General features: G+C 35.4%; 1 protein-coding gene across 1 annotated transcript in view; it reads left to right on the top strand.

Moving 5' to 3' along the window:
- Positions 1-18,110, top strand: part of ABCA12 (ATP binding cassette subfamily A member 12) — a 793,480-nt gene that overhangs the window by 413,406 nt on the left and 361,964 nt on the right. Inside the window, exon 39 of the mRNA XM_044075367.1 lies at positions 15,529-15,657. Coding sequence (XP_043931302.1) covers positions 15,529-15,657 — 129 coding nt within the window. The remainder of the gene's footprint in view (positions 1-15,528; positions 15,658-18,110) is intronic.

The raw sequence follows: 18,110 nt of genomic DNA, 5'->3' as shown, positions 1-18,110 counted from the left end.
AAAGATTGAAAGAATACTAATTTCATGAACTTTAGTCGTACTTTGACTTAGGAATGTCATGGTATTAGAAACCCAAAAGACTTGCAGAAATTAAAAAGAAAACTAACAGTGAATATGAAAATTCAGTGTAATGCTGTTTAAAACATTTTTTTTGCAAGAAGACTACCCCCCACACCTCTACTACTTACAGACACTAACACCAAGATCACTGTGCCTTGAAGTAAGGGAAATCCTCAGATGTACAACAATGTTCACCTTAGTATGAATGCAATACATTTCACACTTCAGTAATTAATGCTGTCGGACTCACACCTGTGAAGATCAGTCACATGGCACCTGCCTGGGAACTTTTCCAGCAATGGCATATGTCAAGAGACATTAAGGTAAAGTATACAGAGAGTATGGATAGCCTTAAACATGTAAAGCCCGTTCCATTTAATAGAGTGACAAAGTCCTCATTATGACCCAGATGTCTTGCATTTAATTAGCATCCTGGATACTGAAGCAGATGACTGGAATGATTAGACAACACCTGCACACTTCCTCTGGGGGGTGGAGGGAGAGTTGAAGCCTTGTGACTCAGGACAAGCACTTTGGCTACAACCCCACTGGAAATAGAAGATTGACACAAATGTTGCATTCGAGAGGAGTTGGGCTATTGATAGAAGTTATTGATAAGCCATTACACAGCCCATTTACATGCTCAACCTCTGCCAGCTTGTCAAGATGTACTGAGAAATGGTAAGGCTTCCAGGAAAAAACTCTTGGAAGGCTGCCTGGAGGGCACCCATGACATGGTCATGTTTTTCCTCCATAAAGAGCAATTAATTTATTATTTATTTACTTATCTGTTTATATCTGTTTTTGTTTGACTGGGTAAGTCTGAGTGGATAAGAAACTCATTTTCAGTGGAGGCTTGGGAAGGCTCTATATAAAATATATTTTATATATCTATATTTATATAAGTTAGAAGCATAGACTACAGAAATATTTTACAATGCTAGTTCAGTTTCTACAGTTTCACTTTTAGTACAGTATGTCAATGTGTTTGTATATAGCTTTAACCATTGTTTATAGACATATTGATAGCAATAGAAAATTGAGAGACACTGTTAAAATTAAACAATGGTGTTACCAAAATATATTAGATTCATTAGACATAGAAACAGTGGTGAATGTGAAGATGATAAGGAATTTACAGAAATCCTTTACAGTCTATGGACGTGAGTAGAAAGGTGCAGGTGAAGATAGTATAAAGGGATGAAATTATATATCAAGTAAAATATTTATGGGAATAAATTAGTGAAATGTAGGAAGTTCTGTAAAATAATTAATCAAATAGGGAGGAAAGTATATGTAATGAGGAGGACAGAGATAAAAGTAAGTGATATGTAGGTGTGACAGAAAAAAATAATATAAAGTGAAGAAATGAGTACGTAATGTGGAGGAAAGAGAGAAAAGTAGGTGGTGTGAAGGTACAAGAGAAAAAGTAGGAAGATGAGTATTCAAAGATATGTAGAAGGTGGCTAGTGGAAGTTGAGTATACAAGGATATGTAGAAAGTGGTTAGTGGAAGTTGAGTATGCGAAGATATGCAGAAGGTGGTTAGTGGAAGTTGAGTATGCAAAGATATGTAGAAGGTGGTTAGTGGAAGTTGAGTATACAAGGATATGTAGAAGGTGGTTAGTGGAAGTTGAGTATACAAAGATATGTAGAAGGTGGTTAGTGGAAGTTAAGTATACAAGGATATGCAGAAAGTGGTTAGTGGAAGTTGAGTATGCAAAGATATGTAGACGGTAGTTAGTGGAAGTTGAGTATACAAGGATATGTAGAAGGTGGTTAGTGGAAGCTGAGTATACAAAGATATGTAGAAGGTGGTTAGTGGAAGTTGAGCATACAAGGATATTTGGAAGGTGGTTAGTGAAAGTTGAGTATACAAGGATATGTGGAAGGTGGTTAGGGGAAGTTGAGTATACAAGGATATGTAGAAGATGGTTGGAGACAGGAGAAAGGTAAGAGAGAGAAATATAATCTGCATAAGAGGGTCATCTAAGATTGTTCTGAGAGAGTAGAGTTGACCTGTGATAATTACATTGGTTGGATTAAAGAAGTATGGAGCACAAACAGTCAGTTGTTATTTAGGTGTTGCTTGAGCTAGGTTTTGAAATGTATGCATTTGTCTATCAGTTTAAGTACAAGTGGGATAGAATTCCAGAGTTTTGAGATGGTAAGTATAGAGTAATAGGTGATGATAGTTGTGGCTTATTGGCCAGCAGGTGCACAGTAGAAAAAGTAACAAACAGCTCTGAAAAATGTCTGGACATAGCTGGTTGTTAGAAAATCAAAAAAAAAAAAAAAAAAAACAAGAGACAAACAAAACTTGTTAATTATAATATAGAGTACACTACTGCATAAGTAAAAAACATTATTTACATGGTGGTTGTGTCTTATGTATCCATCTTTGTGTCAGTCTTTTAAAAAGCTGATGCAATTTCAGGTTATTTAAAAAGTTTCTATATGCTACTAATCAGGGTATTCCGCGGTGGTGCAGTGGTAGCGTTGTTGCCTCACAGCAAGAGGTTCTCTCGTTCGATTCTCGGCTTGGGTTGGGAGTGCCTTCTGCGTGGAGTCTGCATGTCCTCCCCGCGGTCGAGTGGGCATTCGAAAGACATGCGTTGAATGGGTGTGCCTTCGTTGAAGGTTGGGCATCGGGCTGGCAACTCAACACCATAAAAAAAAACAACTGCCAATCATTAGCAGACCGGAGTTCCACTGTGGTGATCCCCAACCAGGAAAAGCAGAGAGACAAACAACTATATGCTACTAATCAAAGCTACCAGTCAGAGCAATATCATCATATAATTCTGAAATTGCTATACAGTATTTGGATTTTAAGGGACCTTTACAGGAGCTCGAGTCCCAAACATTCAAAAACCACTTTATCAAAGCCAGGGACCTGAGCACCTTGTAGTTCATGTAGGTTACATCTTGCACTGGAACTCGAATGTGAGTTTGGGCAAGCAGGCATGAGGAGGGAGCATGATTTCAGACTTAGGAAATGGGGGAGGGATTTTATGGTTAGGGAACATGACGGGAGTTTTAAGGTTAGGGAGCAAGATGGGTATTTTAAAATTAGGGAGTGGGAGCAGAGTTTTAGTTTTATGGAGCAGAAGGGGGATTATAGGGTTAGGGAGCAATAACAGGAGTTTAGGTTGAGGTGGTGGGGGTTGGAGTTTTAGATTTAGGGAGCAATCAGAGACTTTAAGTTTACAGAGGGAGGAGTTGAGGCTTAGGGTAAAGGAGCAAGGAATCAGGCTGGGAACTAAATGGGAGTTTTAGAGTTAGAGTTTAGATTCTGGTAGGGACATATAATTTTAAGCACTCGCTTTTTTGAGGAAGTAGCAGGAAGCAGGTGTGTTGCAAGCTACTAGTGCACAAACACCTGTAGTAGGCCAGCTGCTTTTGGATTATATTTTCAATATACTATGATTTGGTTCTTAAGGATTCAACATAATGAAGTAGATCTCTTGAGATTCATATTTATATATTTCATGAATGGATTCAGATTGTCATACACTGTTTCCTTGTCCATATATGCTGTGCTTTTGTGTTTATTCATAGCTCTCTGCTCCAGATTGAAAACCACTCCACTAAAAAATCCCAACTATCTCCAAGGCAAATCATATTCTGCCTTTAAGTAAAGTCACAGTCTTTTTTTGGGGGGGGTGCAATATGCTAGTGTATATTCTGGATCACTGTTTCTAATTACAAACACAAAAAAGAATAACACATGCACATTTATATGTGTAAACATATATACATACATATATTTGCACACACACACACACACACACACACACATATATATATATATATATATATATATATATATATATATATATATATATATATATATATACATGCGTACATGCATAGGGGAAAATAAACAGTTCACTAACTTCACCAGAAAAATGTAATGTGCTCTTTGACAAAATAAAGGTCTTTCAAGTGCTGACTGTTTACAATATTTACAGCAAATAAAGTCTGTCACTTATGAATGGAAGCATCACAACATTCAGTATCTGTTTCAAGTAAAGCTCAAAGTTCAGTAGTGGGACTTCCAATAATACTTCCTATTTTTAGGGTTATTCCATCTCACAGTGGATGCTCAGGCCTCTGGACAATCTTTCTTTTACACATAAACTTCTCCAAAATCCTCTGGGGCATTTTCCAACAAGTGCTTATGACTACTGACACAGTCTGTCTAGGCCCCCTTTTTAACTATTTGCTCATTTTGACCTAGAATCACTCACAATCTTCTACTTAGTTTTCCTCTTAAACAAACAACAGTGTCCAACAGTGCAGGCATGACAGGGAAATAATGGAACACCCAGGGGGAGTGGTGAGGTAGCATTCTACAAGGACAGGGCTTCCCCACCCATGAAAGATCTGTTATTTTCCTGTAATGCCCACCTTGGAAGGCATTATTGTACTTAGAAAATGGGCTATAAGTTAAACTGTTTTGCATTTGTTTTGTTATTAATGTATACATATTTTTTTATATATTTTTATGTAAATATAATAATATGCCTATTATTTTGTAGTTGCTGAAGGGTTTGCAATTGTTGTTGAAGGAAGTATTTTACATGGAAAATATAACTTATGAAAGTATATAATTATGTGTACACACAAATATTCACGTATATATATATATATATATATATATATATATAGATAGATAGATAGATAGATATAGCTAACACCTTACCAACTCTTAGCTCAACTCTCCCATCCTCATTAGCTAGGATACCTCCTACCTTTCATTTAAAATCAGTTTGTACATCCCTCATCTACACCCTACTTCACAAACTTAAACCATGTACCCCCTCAGCTGATCTTCTACCAGCTTAATACCTGCAAACTGCAGCAAAAGTACTTGCCTATCCCATTTCCATCCTAATTAATAGAACCATTACTGAAGGCTCCATCCCATCTCTCTGGAAAATCTCTCACATTATCTTACTTCACAAGGATGGTAACTCAACCAAACTCTCTAACTTTCACCCCATAGTCTTACTGTCTTCTTTAGCCAAAATTATGGAAAATGCATCCACCAGCAACTACTTGATCACCTTCTTCAAAATAACCTACTAGCTGACTGCCAGCATGGTTTTAGTTATCCTTCACAGACTGCAACATGCTTTCCTCTGCACTTTCTCTAAAGCCTTGATATGGTTAACCATCAGACAGTTCTAAACATACACACAGGCTTTACAATGGTTCAAGTCTAGAAAATAGACAGCAAAGGCTCTATCTTGGGACCTCTCCTTTTCTCTATATTCATTAACGATCAAAATTTAAATCTTCCTCAAGCTACCAGCATACAATATGCAGATGACTCCACATTAATTTATGCTGCCTCATCTTCGTCCGAACTCCAATCCATCACCCAAACAGTATTTAACTTAGTAGAAAACTGGTTCCTTCAATGGTGTCTCCTCCTAAACGCCACAAAAACAAAATTATTGTTATTTACTCCAGCACTAAAATCCTGCCCAACAGATCTCACAGTTACATCCAACAATAGTACTTTCATAGCACCTAACCCAACCACCAGACTCTTAGACATAATAATTGACCACAACCTGAACTTTGACTCCCATATTAACTCAACTATTAAAACTGTAAACAAAAAACTTGTTACAGGATGAAAAATTTTCTTTACACCCTGAAGCCAGAACTAACATTGCCCATATCTCTACCCTCCTCTATGCCTCCCCTATTTATACTAATCTTTCCAAAAGCAACCTTAACAAACTGGCAACCTCCTAAAACAACATTGACAGATTTGCCACTGGCTCCCCATTTCGTACCCACCATTATCAAAATCTTAAACAGCTAGGATGGCTAGAACTGGAAAACCAGCTACAATTTCAACAACTTACTATCACCCCATAGATTTTTTTTTTTCTAGTAATAATAATATTCTCTCTGCCTATCTCCCCCTATAAAAATCTTACTACCCTTCACTCAGCAGATAAATTACTAGTAACCATCCAAAGGTCCTACAGCAAAGCAGGTGATTCTGTTTTCTCTAATTCTGTGGGGGAAAACCTGGAATATGCTTCCCAGCAAACTAGCATCACTTATATCTTTACCACTCTTCAAAAGACAACTAAAAATACTCCTTAAATCACAATGGCTATGTCCGTGTAGTAATCCAGATTAACACTCCCCCTGTACAGCCTTACTGCATTCCTCCCTCCCAATACCCTTAAAGTGGGCTAGTAAGTTTCCTTACTCTGATTCTAGTCTTGCCTCTTCTGGTAACTAGCACTGAATATGTATTCTGTAACAATCAACTTTCTGTGACCACATGTGTTCCACTTTGTATATATAGTAACTTTTGTGTTTATTTTTTTCACTTAGAGCGTTATACTTCAAAACAACCATAATAATTAGTTTTAATCTGTTCTTTTTTCATTGTTTTCTACATGATTGTCAAACCCTTTCCTATGTAAATATGTTTCTAGTAGTACTGTATTGTTTTGTAAACTTTGTACTCAAGTTCTTGATGTTAATCTCCATTGACAATGTATTACATTTTTATTTCCTGAATTATTAGTGTAATTGGTGCTTATCTCTCCGGGCCTCTACTGAAAATGGACATATATCAGTTGGACTAGCCCGGTCAACAAATGTAAAATAAAAATAAAAATAACACGCTCCTTCAGCACTTAGAATGTCACCAAGTAAGCACAAGCAGGCAAATCTTCATGAAAGTTTTATTGCAGCAATAAAGGCTCTCCTAAAAAACATTAACGATAGCAGCATCCACAATACGTTTTCGTCACTTACTTCATCAGATAATTTGGCAAAAACACCAACAGTCTTATATACCCTCAATTAATTCAAACCAAGCAATAAAATCATCTCATATATTAAAATACTTTTTTTGTTGTATCTTTCGGCTTTTCCCGGTTAGGGGTCACCACAGCGGAACTCCGGTCCGCTAATGATTGGCAGTAGATTTTTACTTAGCGACTTGCCAGGCCTGATGCACAACCTTCAACGAAGGTATGCCCATTCACGCATGTCTCCACACAGAAGATGCTTTAGCTGAGAATCGAACAGGACAACGTCTTACTGTGAGGCGACAACGCTACCACAGCACCACCACCGCAGCCCCCATATATTAAAATACTATGTTCTACAATTTTATCTAAACAGTATACCATATCATTGCTTAATAAATACATCATATATACCCTACATCAATCTATCTATACTATAAAGATAAATACATTTATAAACATACTCATATACTCATATTATAAATACATAAATAAAATAAATTAAATTAAAATAACATTTCTTTATTACTTTAAAATAACTCCCTGTAGTGGTAATATAAATAATTTAAAAACTAAATAAACTGTTATTAAAATACTATTATTTGTTGTTTAATACAAATAAAATCATGTACTTAATGTTGTTTTGTATATTTGCTATATGCTGTTGCTACAACTTAGCTGCCCTTAATTTGAGAACTGGGGATAGGGAAACTGCTTCATTTAAACCAGGAAATCTACTGGCCTCTAAATAAATTTGCCAGTATAATTCATTGTACTCAATCTTGGTTTCCCACATACCACCCCTCATGTCTTTAGGAATTTCTTCAAGTATAAAAAACTTGTAAATCACGCTATCACATTGTATACTGTGTTTATATAAAGCGTTATTAATATTCTGTGTACGTATAGCATTTAAATGCTCATATATTCTCCTTTTTATTTTTCTCTGTTTTTCCTATGTAAAATGCTTGACATGTACACAGAGATAAGTGTATTACACCATTACTTTCACAATGACTGTATTGTTTCGCTGTAATAACCTTGTTCCTGGAAGTTAAACTAATAGACTCTTTATTGTATATATAGGGGCACTGAGTGCATCTACCACATTTAAAAGTCCCCAGTCTACATTTTTTCATAGTTTTCTTATTTTTTGTGTTGACCTTCCAAAATGGCTTTATATTAAACCCTCTCCTGTAGACACACTTAAAATGGGTATCAAAATCCAACTTTAAATCTGTCAATTTGCTAAACTTATTTCATTCCTGGCCAATAACTTGGCAAATAATTTTGGAATCACCACTATAATCAGTAATAAATGCTGAACTATATGTATCTTCTCTGTCATCACTTTCTTTTTTATTATTATATGTATCTCCCATATTTAGTTCTTTAACGCCTAAAATAGGTGCAAATCTAACCTTTCTTTCTTGTATAACTTCATTTTTAATTTTAATAATCAAAGGGCCTGAGTACCCTCTCTCAGTAAACATATTATTTAAGTTATTACATTCCTTCATAAATTCTTCTTCATTTGAGGTCATCCTGCTTATTCTTACAAACTGGCCCTTGATTATACCTTTTTTCTGATGATAGGGGTGAGCACTGTTAAGGTGTAGAATGGAATTAGAGTAAGTTTGCTTTCTAAACACTTTTAAATTGTATTTGTTTTCTTTGTATATGGTCACATCTAAATAATCTATTTCCCTATGTCCTATATTGTATGTAAATCTTAGAAATTTTGTGGACTCAGTTATGCATTGGTAGAATTCCAAAAATAACTGGAATGTTCCTTTCCAGAAAATAACAATATTATCTAAAAAGCATTTGTACGACATCAAACAATCTCAATATTTACTGTTTAAAATATATTTCTTTTCCCACATAAGTAGCCACAAATTTGCATACATAGGGGCACATCTAGCACCCATAGCCACCCCACTAATCTGTTGATAAAATTCTCCTTGAAAAAAAATAAAATTGTTCTCTAATACTAATTCCATAAGTGTAGAACAAATGTATGTTTCATCATTACTCAAGCATGTTACTTCTCTCAAATATTCCTCCATCCATTCTGTTCCTATATTGTGAGGAATAGATCCAAACAAATCTACTATATCAATAGTAACAAACATTACATCTTCATTGTATATTTCTTGGGTAATATTTCTCAAAAAATCCCAAGAATCCTTCAAAATAATTTCATTTTCCATGACCAGGTCTTTCGATTCTGTATCTAAATATTTTGCTAAAAAAGTTGTAGCTGAATCTTCAGCTACTACTATAGGTCTGAGGGGTGGATCATGAATATTCTTATGAATTTTCAGAATTCCGAAAATTGATGGAACCCTTGGCTGAGGATTATATAAAAATTCAAATTTTTTTTTATCGATGAAACCCTCAAGCAATAAATCATCTCATGTCATATATATCTTTTTGTATGCTATATTAATATGGTTGTTAGATACCTCTCTGTATTTTGTATCATCATGCAAGTTTTCTAACATCTTAGATTCACACATAATATTATTCATGATAACTATCACCCCCTCTCTAGTCTGGCCTCATAACCCTCACTTGTTTGTTTTCTTTTAACTCCTGTAACAATTCTTTCTCACTGTGTGTTACATTTGGAGGAAATCTATGCTTATTCAAATAGTTCCTTAACTCATGTTCAGTATTAATTTCCAGGTTTCTTAATTGGGGTGTAATGGGGGGTGTAATGGTGGGTTAAATACACTTGCCCTTTGTAGTTTGGTACCTGTATTGGTTCCTGTGCCTTTCCCTTCAAATATTAGCTGAAAATTGCTTTTTCTCAAATACATTTTTAAATCAATTAAGGTCCTACTAATGTCACATTTTTGGGATGGTACAAAATGTAAGCCTTTAGATAATAACAAAAAATGTTGTTTATTTATTTCTATTTCACTTAAAGCCTTCTTGTATAATATTATTTTCTTCCAACTGGATTTCATTTAAAATCTGTCTCCACCCTTCCCCCTCCTTTGGTTCCACTGATAATTCACTGGTGATTGATTCCAAATCCCTTCGGACCTCCGGAGGGGGGGGGGGATACTCTAAAGGGTCCTGCAAGTTACTTTGAATGTTCCTATCCTCTCTTTGCACTTCATTATTGTAACAATTCTGTTCTTCCCTATAGTTTACTTGGGGTTCCATATTCTCCCTATTAAACCGATAGTTGGTTTGCCTAGGTCATGGGGTAATGTGTCTTATGTAGATTTTCCTGTCTATCCCTATCAATTTTCTTTTTCTTTCTTATCATAATCTGTTGACATTTATTGTTTATGTGTTCCCTAACTAAAAAGTACTGTTTCTTATGTTCATCTATGGTGAACATTAAATCATTTATAATGTGTTCATTCACTTTATTAATGTTGTCCATAAGTAGCACCATATTTCTTTCATTGTTTGTTATGATAGCCTTCATTAAATCCATACCCCATTTATTAAACAAATCCAATAACTCATAATGAAATTCTGAATCTTGTTCTACATTATTTGGAAATTTCCTAACTCCTAAACCTTTAGGAACTATATTCATACCAATACATTCCTTCAGATACACATTATCTAATTTTAAACTTCTGTATTTATATAGCAAATCATTTAGCATATCAATATTTTCATTGTATGAACAACCGAATGTCTTATTATCTATGTCTGTGCTATTAAAATTCAGTTTGCGTCCTAGCCAAGCATTTAAAGATATTTGGCTGTGTCTAAAGTTAGTATTGCAGTCACCTCTTTGTGGAGATACAGGAATCTGTTGGGCGTCATCTGCTTCAGTCCACTCATTTCGCCCACTTTCATTAGAGTCCAAAAACACCCTTGGTAAACCACTACATCCCTCCTGTTGACTTCCTCTTGCATTCTTCGAATTAGAGGAAAAAAACGCCCATTCCATCTTCTGAAACTGCTCTCCTAGTTGAGCAAGGTTTGTATGCTTCCTGATTCACCGGAATAATGTGCGATTTCATCACCAACTTTTGACATAGTGGAGTTAACACTGCCACCAACTGTGTCAGCTGGCCAAGAAGTTTGGAGACCTCGCCGCCTTCAAAATTTATCAGTCCGGAAGTCCCTGCTGTACCTACGGTTCCATCCATCCTCAAAAATCCAGTAACCACAAAATAGAAGACAAAGTGCTGTACAAAACCAGTAACATGATCCTTCAGCACTTAGAATGTCACCAAGTAAGCACAAGCAGGCAAATCTTCACAAAACAGTTTTATTGCAGCAATAAAGGCTCTCCTAAAAACATTAACGATAGCAGCATCCACAATATGTTTTCGTCACTTACTTCATCAGATAATTTGACAAAAACACCAACAGTCTTATATACCTTCAATTAATTCAAACCAACCAATAAAATCATATATTAAAATACTATGTTCTACAATTTTATCTAAACAGTATACCATATCATTGTTTAATAAATACAGCATATATACCCTACATCAATCTATCTATACTATAAAGATAAATACATTTATAAAACATACTCATATACTATTATAAATGCATAAATAAAATAAATTAAATTAAAATAACTTTTCTTTATTACTTTAAAATAGCTCCCTCTAGTGGTAATATGAATAATTAATTTAAAAACTAAAATAAAACTAAAAAAAAAAATATACACACATATATATATAAATATATATATATATATATATATATATATATATATATATATATATATGGGTTCCATAGACTAGATCGAATTTTCACTAATTCGAAATAGTGCATGGAATGCTCACTGCAGTGAAAATGCACTTAATCGAAAGTACACTTACGCATAGTTCAGTACAATGAACGGGTGTTGTACTGAACTTCCGTGCAGTACTCACGGACCATAGGGTTAGGACACAGGTCAGAGTAAGGGGATAGCCCATAGGGCTATCCCCTTACCATGACCTGTGCCCTAACCCTAAGTTCTGTGACGACTGCAGCGCAGTGAAGGACATAGCAATGTCCTCCACTATGGTGCGATAGTCATGAACCTTAGGGTTAGGGCATGGTTTAGGGTAAGGGGATAGCTTTACTAACTATCCCCTTACCCTAACCCATGCCCTAACCCTAAGGTCCGTGACTATCGCACCACAGTGGAGGACATAGCCTGTTTTTTATGTCCTCCACTGTGCTGCGGTGTTTTCGGTGAAGTGCACTTACGCAAATTTTCACTTTCTTTAAAGTGAACTTTCGTAGAAGTGAGGCTTCCTATTACAAGTTCGAAGTAGTGAACTTTCGTTCTTGTAATAGGAATCCATATATAAATATATATATATATATATATATATATATATATATATATATATATATATATATATATATATAAATATATACAAATGTAGAAACAGAGAGAGAGAGTCACACATATGCAGTTGCAAAGTAACAGATGCACATAAGCAAAAACCTCCCAATTGTCTATATTTCTGAAGAATGTTCAGATTGTCATCTCACATTCTTGGTTTGTTCCTTATAAAATTTGTGGTTTTCTAACAAATCACTGATGATCAAAGTCACTAAATTATGACATACATTTGAATTTCAGAGTTCATCTCCTTTAGAAAATGCATGTTAACCCAAATCCTGTTATTCTAGCATCTTTCAAAGTTGATAAGAGCAATAGTAAAAATTGGTCCCTATTTCTGTGCCTTTATCCCACCATTATTCTAAGCTTTGTCCAGATTATTTTGTGCTAAGAGTTTGAGAAGTATGATGCAGAGGCAGAGCTACACTGATGCTCTGTCTCTTAAACACACACATGGCCAGCAATTACAGCCACTTTGTTGACTGTGTATACCTCAAATGACATATCCTGATCAAATGAATGAAGAAATACAAAACTAATCACATTAATATACATATGATACAATGCAGTACAACTCCGTTACCCACCTTCTAACTGCTGACGGAGTTACCTTTCTTAGTACAGTGTTATTGTTTTTATTTTTCTTTTATAATTTCTTCTTGTTCACTCTCCATGATATTTCAGCTTTGTTTAGTTTGCATAAGTAAGATGGCAGCCATGTCTTTTTCTTTCATTCTTGTTCCATGGCTCTTTGGTACATTGATATGAATCAACAGATCCCTTTTTTATTGAGCTTTACAAGTACATTAATACCTTTTTGAGAACATTCATTCCCCAACATACTATTCTTTAATGTTTGATGCATTTCCTAAAGGGGTAGTAGCACTCTGCAGTTCCATATACCACTCTGTTTTACTTTACAGCAACTATCACAGTTTTATTCAACAGATTTCACAAATAGAAAGTTAAGAATTATTTGTAACATTTGACATTTTACTCTCAGTCCTGTGCAAGAAATGGTGACTCAGACACACTTCCCAAGACCACAACCACCATACCTTGCCCATCTCTCTCTCTCTCTCTCTCTATATATATATATATATATATATATATATATATATATGGGACTTCTTGAAAATAATGAGTTCTAATGATCGAGATGACTTCGCTGAAACCAAAATTAAATGAACACCCATATGTCCGGAAACCACTTGGCCACCATCCTGAACTTTGTCCCTTTCTCCACTGTAGTGCGATCTCAGAGTTGGTATATTTAGTTGGGGGATGAGGGGGATGAAGCCCCCCACATGGGTGGTTTAATTTGCTTTGGTTTGATTTTTTTGTGATGTTGGACCTATGGTTACTTTCCCAGAGTTTCTAATTCGTGATCAGAGCGTTTGTTCATTTGAGGTTTCAGTGATGCCATATTGACATTTAGTGGGTTTTCATTCATATGAAGTAGACCCATATCTATATATATATATATATATATATATATATATATATATATATATAAACATTTGTTTATTTTATTACCGGGAAAGTCCGACTCGGTAGAAGCCCATTATCAGCGAAGTTTCGGGGAGAAAAGCTCCAAATTATTACAAAACATTTTAACAACAATAATTTTACAATCTTCAAAAATAAAACAAAATCATCTGCAGTTTAAATAATTATAGCAACTTAGTGATAGTATAATGATTATATATATATATATATATATATATATATATATATATATATATATAGATATATGTGTGTGTGTGTGTGTGTGTGTGTGTGCGCGCGTGTGTGTCTGTGTGTGTGTGTGTGTGTGTGTATATATATATATATATATATATATATATATATATATATAGTGTCTATATTAGATCAGCGAACACTTAAAAAAGTGAATGCTGATTGATCGAACTTATGTAAGTGAAAGCTTACAATCTCGAACTGTCAGAACAGCGATTTTTTTTTCCTAGGGAAAAAAAATCGTTGATCCAAAACACATACACACAACACAAGCACACCAAACAAGCAGCAATCCACACACATACACCTAAAATCTGACACCTAACCCTACACTAAACTATACACACACCACTAACTATCCACTTACCTTAACCCAAACCCTAACCCTAAGGTCCGTCACTATTGCACACTCACCTCACCCGTGCCCTAACCCTAATTCACCTACCCCGCCCTAACCCTCACGTCCACACAATCGCACACATACCTAACCAGCGCCCTAACCCTAACCCGCCCTAACACTCACATCCACACAATTGCACACTTACCTGAACCCGGCCCGTAACTTTCCACCACAGCACTGAAAATACCGAAACAACAGAAATGGACAACCGAATTCTTTCCCTAGGACAAAATTCAGGTTTGTTTTGCTTCGATATTTTAAGCTTTCGCTTACATAAGTTCGATCAATCAGCGTTTGCTTTTTTAAGTGTTCGCTGATCTAATATAGACCCTATATATATATATATATATATATATATATATATATATATATATATATATATACACACACACACACACACACACACACACACACACACACACACACACACACACACACTCACACACACACACAAACACACACACACACATATATATTGATATATATGTATGTATGTATAAGCATCCCTACAAAATGCCAGTATTGTTCCAGTGTACTTTGAATTCCAGTAATTTCCATTTCTTCTAGTGAAATGTAAAGATAATGAAGGCTGTCTTTGTTCCAACATTCATTTTGTTGTTATTATTATCATTATTATTATTAATACAACATTTATTTACTCCTTTCTCACATAATACCTATTTTCTGTCACTAATTCTTATCTGGCAGCTTGCTCTAATATCTCTTAATTCATAAAAAATGGTACTCAGGTAGATTTGTAGTAATACAAAGAGGGTAACAAATAGAATTTCATAACAGCTTGCCACAGATATTTTTCTATTTGCTTCTACTGTTTTACTGTTGTAAAGCTAAATTACTTATGCAGTTTACTTATAATGTGCTTGCTTAAGCCATAATTGTGTTTTATTCTCAGGATTCAATTAACAATTCTATGCTAGCACAAATAGTGCTTGGAACAAATCATGTGTTTGTAAGGTTTAAGTCATACAATGCATTAGTCTTAGACACACATGCACACGTGCATGTCATGTCCCAGCAGCCCTTGTTACCAGTCTTCGAAAACAGTAGCATAGTATCAAACAGCTGGTGCTGTGATAGACAAGAAAAGGACACCACATATGGTACAGCAGCAAACAGTGTAAGTGCTTCACTTTGGATTTCAGAAAAACACAATAATGTTTATTTTGTCTTTTTTTCAAGGCCAATGCATCCCTTGCTGATCTAGCAACCATGGCACAGGCGTCCAATGAATGGAAGAGTGCTTCAGAGTTTTTGTGGTCTGCAAGCCAGCAGATCCAATCATCTGACCAGTTCCTTCAAACATTTAAGGTACTGTGGCATTCAAGAAAAGTTTTGGTGAGAATCATAACATGTCAAGAGTTTCTGTTAGAATAGGAATGCATGCTTAACAGAGTTGGTGATTGCAAGCATTTAAGTATCAGTGTCAGTGACGCAACAGGTTGCACACTTGGCTTTAGTGGAGAATGCTGCGGGTTCTTTTCCCAGCCCAAGTAAATTGTTTACTGACACTGAAGTGCAGCAGAAGGGGGTGCTGCACTCCTGAGAGTGGTGTCCTTTGGATGAGATGTTAAACCAACTCCCATCTGCTCGAGTTGGTGGTAGCACAGGTGGAAGTGAAAGATCTCATAGCACCTATCAAAAAAAGTAGGTGACGTTGTCTGATGCCCTGGTCAAATTTCCCCTAATAATACCACAGAGCTCTCTGGAAAAAAGGCTACAAGCTTAGTAGGAAAAACCTTGTCAACAAAGGGTAAATAAAGGCACTTATAAATTTTATTCTCTAAACACTGGTGAACATCAACAGATTTACATAAGGGTACAGAAAATATAGAACTTAAATAACAGAGAACGAAAAAGAAAAACATAGAAGATGCTGACTATAAACATTATACGATCTTCTTTCTTAAGTATACTTTTAATGTGTAAGTTTTGTGGCATGCATGCCTTTACAAGAAAAACTGAAATTAACAAAACAGGCAGGCAACGGTGTTTTCTTTAAAAACTTTAGTACTTCTGGTTAGCGCTTTCGTCAAGTCATCATACACTCAACTTCATCAGACAATGCATAAAAGATAAAAGCCATATTTAAAAGGCTCATTCATAGTCACATGTTCAACCACCCCACATGATTAGATATCACATGATACAATCCCCATTTTTTATATATGTATAAGAAACAGTGCGTAACCTTTGTTTAATAACACATCCAAATTCTTAAAGCCAGCTAAAACAACCTAAAACATATAGGAATAAATATAGGTATAAATGTGTACATATAAAAATGTCTCTATTTAACCTAATAAATTCTAATTTCAATTTAATCAAATATAGATGAATAAGTATAAGGTTATAATAAAAATTACATAACCACCCATTGAGACTAACCAAACACAATAAATATGCCAAATTAAACTTGTGTTGGGTTACATCATCATTTCAAGCTCCTCAATTTCAAGACACATGCCAAAGAGCATACATCATTTAACCCTGGTGCCATGTATGCCCTAGTCCTGAGCTGCCAAACCAATTCCTTCAGTAATAATTTTAAACCCAGTGGGCCACCCTTAATATCATAATCAACCTGGTCGATCACCCTAAATGTAAAGGAATGGCCAGGATTTTTGACCACATGTCTGGCCAATGCATTCTCTGTCTTTGCTTTCCTAATATAGTTTACATGCTCATATACTCTTTCCCTTAATTTTCGCTCAGTCTTGCCAATATAGAAACTTACACAAGACTGGCATGAAGCAAGATAAACAACCATGGTGGAATTACAGGTAAATCAACCCTTAAATGAAAAATTAGTATCTAAAATGTTAAATCGGTTTCCTGTTTGCATAAACCTGCAATAGGCACAGGCTTTACATTTGTACATACCTGGGACACATGTCAACTTTGATGGTTGTAGTTCCAACAAATTTTTCAAATTGCTGCCCCTCCTATAAACCACACTTGGTGCAGGTCCCAGTTTTCCGAGTTGTTCGTCAACATGGAAAATGTTCCAATTTTTTGTAGAATCCATTTAATACTCTCAGCATCACTATTAAAGGTAGTAATAAATGCATGCCTATAATCAGGACTTAAAGTACTTTCACCCACTGTAACTCCCTGGGGGTCAAATCTTGCTTCTGGTCATCGGTGCCTAAATGGCTCTAAAATGGTCTTGTTCTCTCTTGTTGTGAACTTCCTCAAACAAATTACTTAATAAATCAGACGGGTATCCCCTACTCGTAAACATCTGCAGTAAAAATGTATACTCCTCGTTAAAGTCCATTATTGTAGTGCACATCCTTGCAGCCCTAACCAATTGTCCTTTTACTATGGACCATTTTTAATGTCAGGGGTGAGCACTACTGTAATGGAGGAAGGAGTTAGAGTAGGTGTCCTTGCGATGGATTTTGGCCAAATAGCATTTGTTAACCTTATCCTTCTTTAATTGGACATCCAGAAAGGCTATCTTTTGGGTATGAAAGGTATGGGTGAATACCAGAAGTTCAGTTGTGTTGTTACAGTATGCTATAAAATCTTCAAACATACTTTGTCCCCCTTTAAATATTAAAAAAATATAATCTAAAAATCTGGCATAATAGTAGATTTCACCCTCAAATCTATTCGTTAAACTATGCACGGATTGGTTCTCCCAGAAGGCCATTACAAGATTAGCAAAACTGCCACCCACTGGGGACCCCATTGCCACCCCTGTATTTTGTAAGTAAAACTGGCCATTAAATAAGAAAAAAATGTTGGATAAAATTATA

Source organism: Protopterus annectens, chromosome 6.part1, assembly GCF_019279795.1.
Source record: "Protopterus annectens isolate FY-2018-M chromosome 6.part1, PAN1.0, whole genome shotgun sequence".
Taxonomy (NCBI): Eukaryota; Metazoa; Chordata; order Ceratodontiformes; family Protopteridae; genus Protopterus; species Protopterus annectens.
This window is presented reverse-complemented; position numbering and strand designations above follow the sequence as displayed.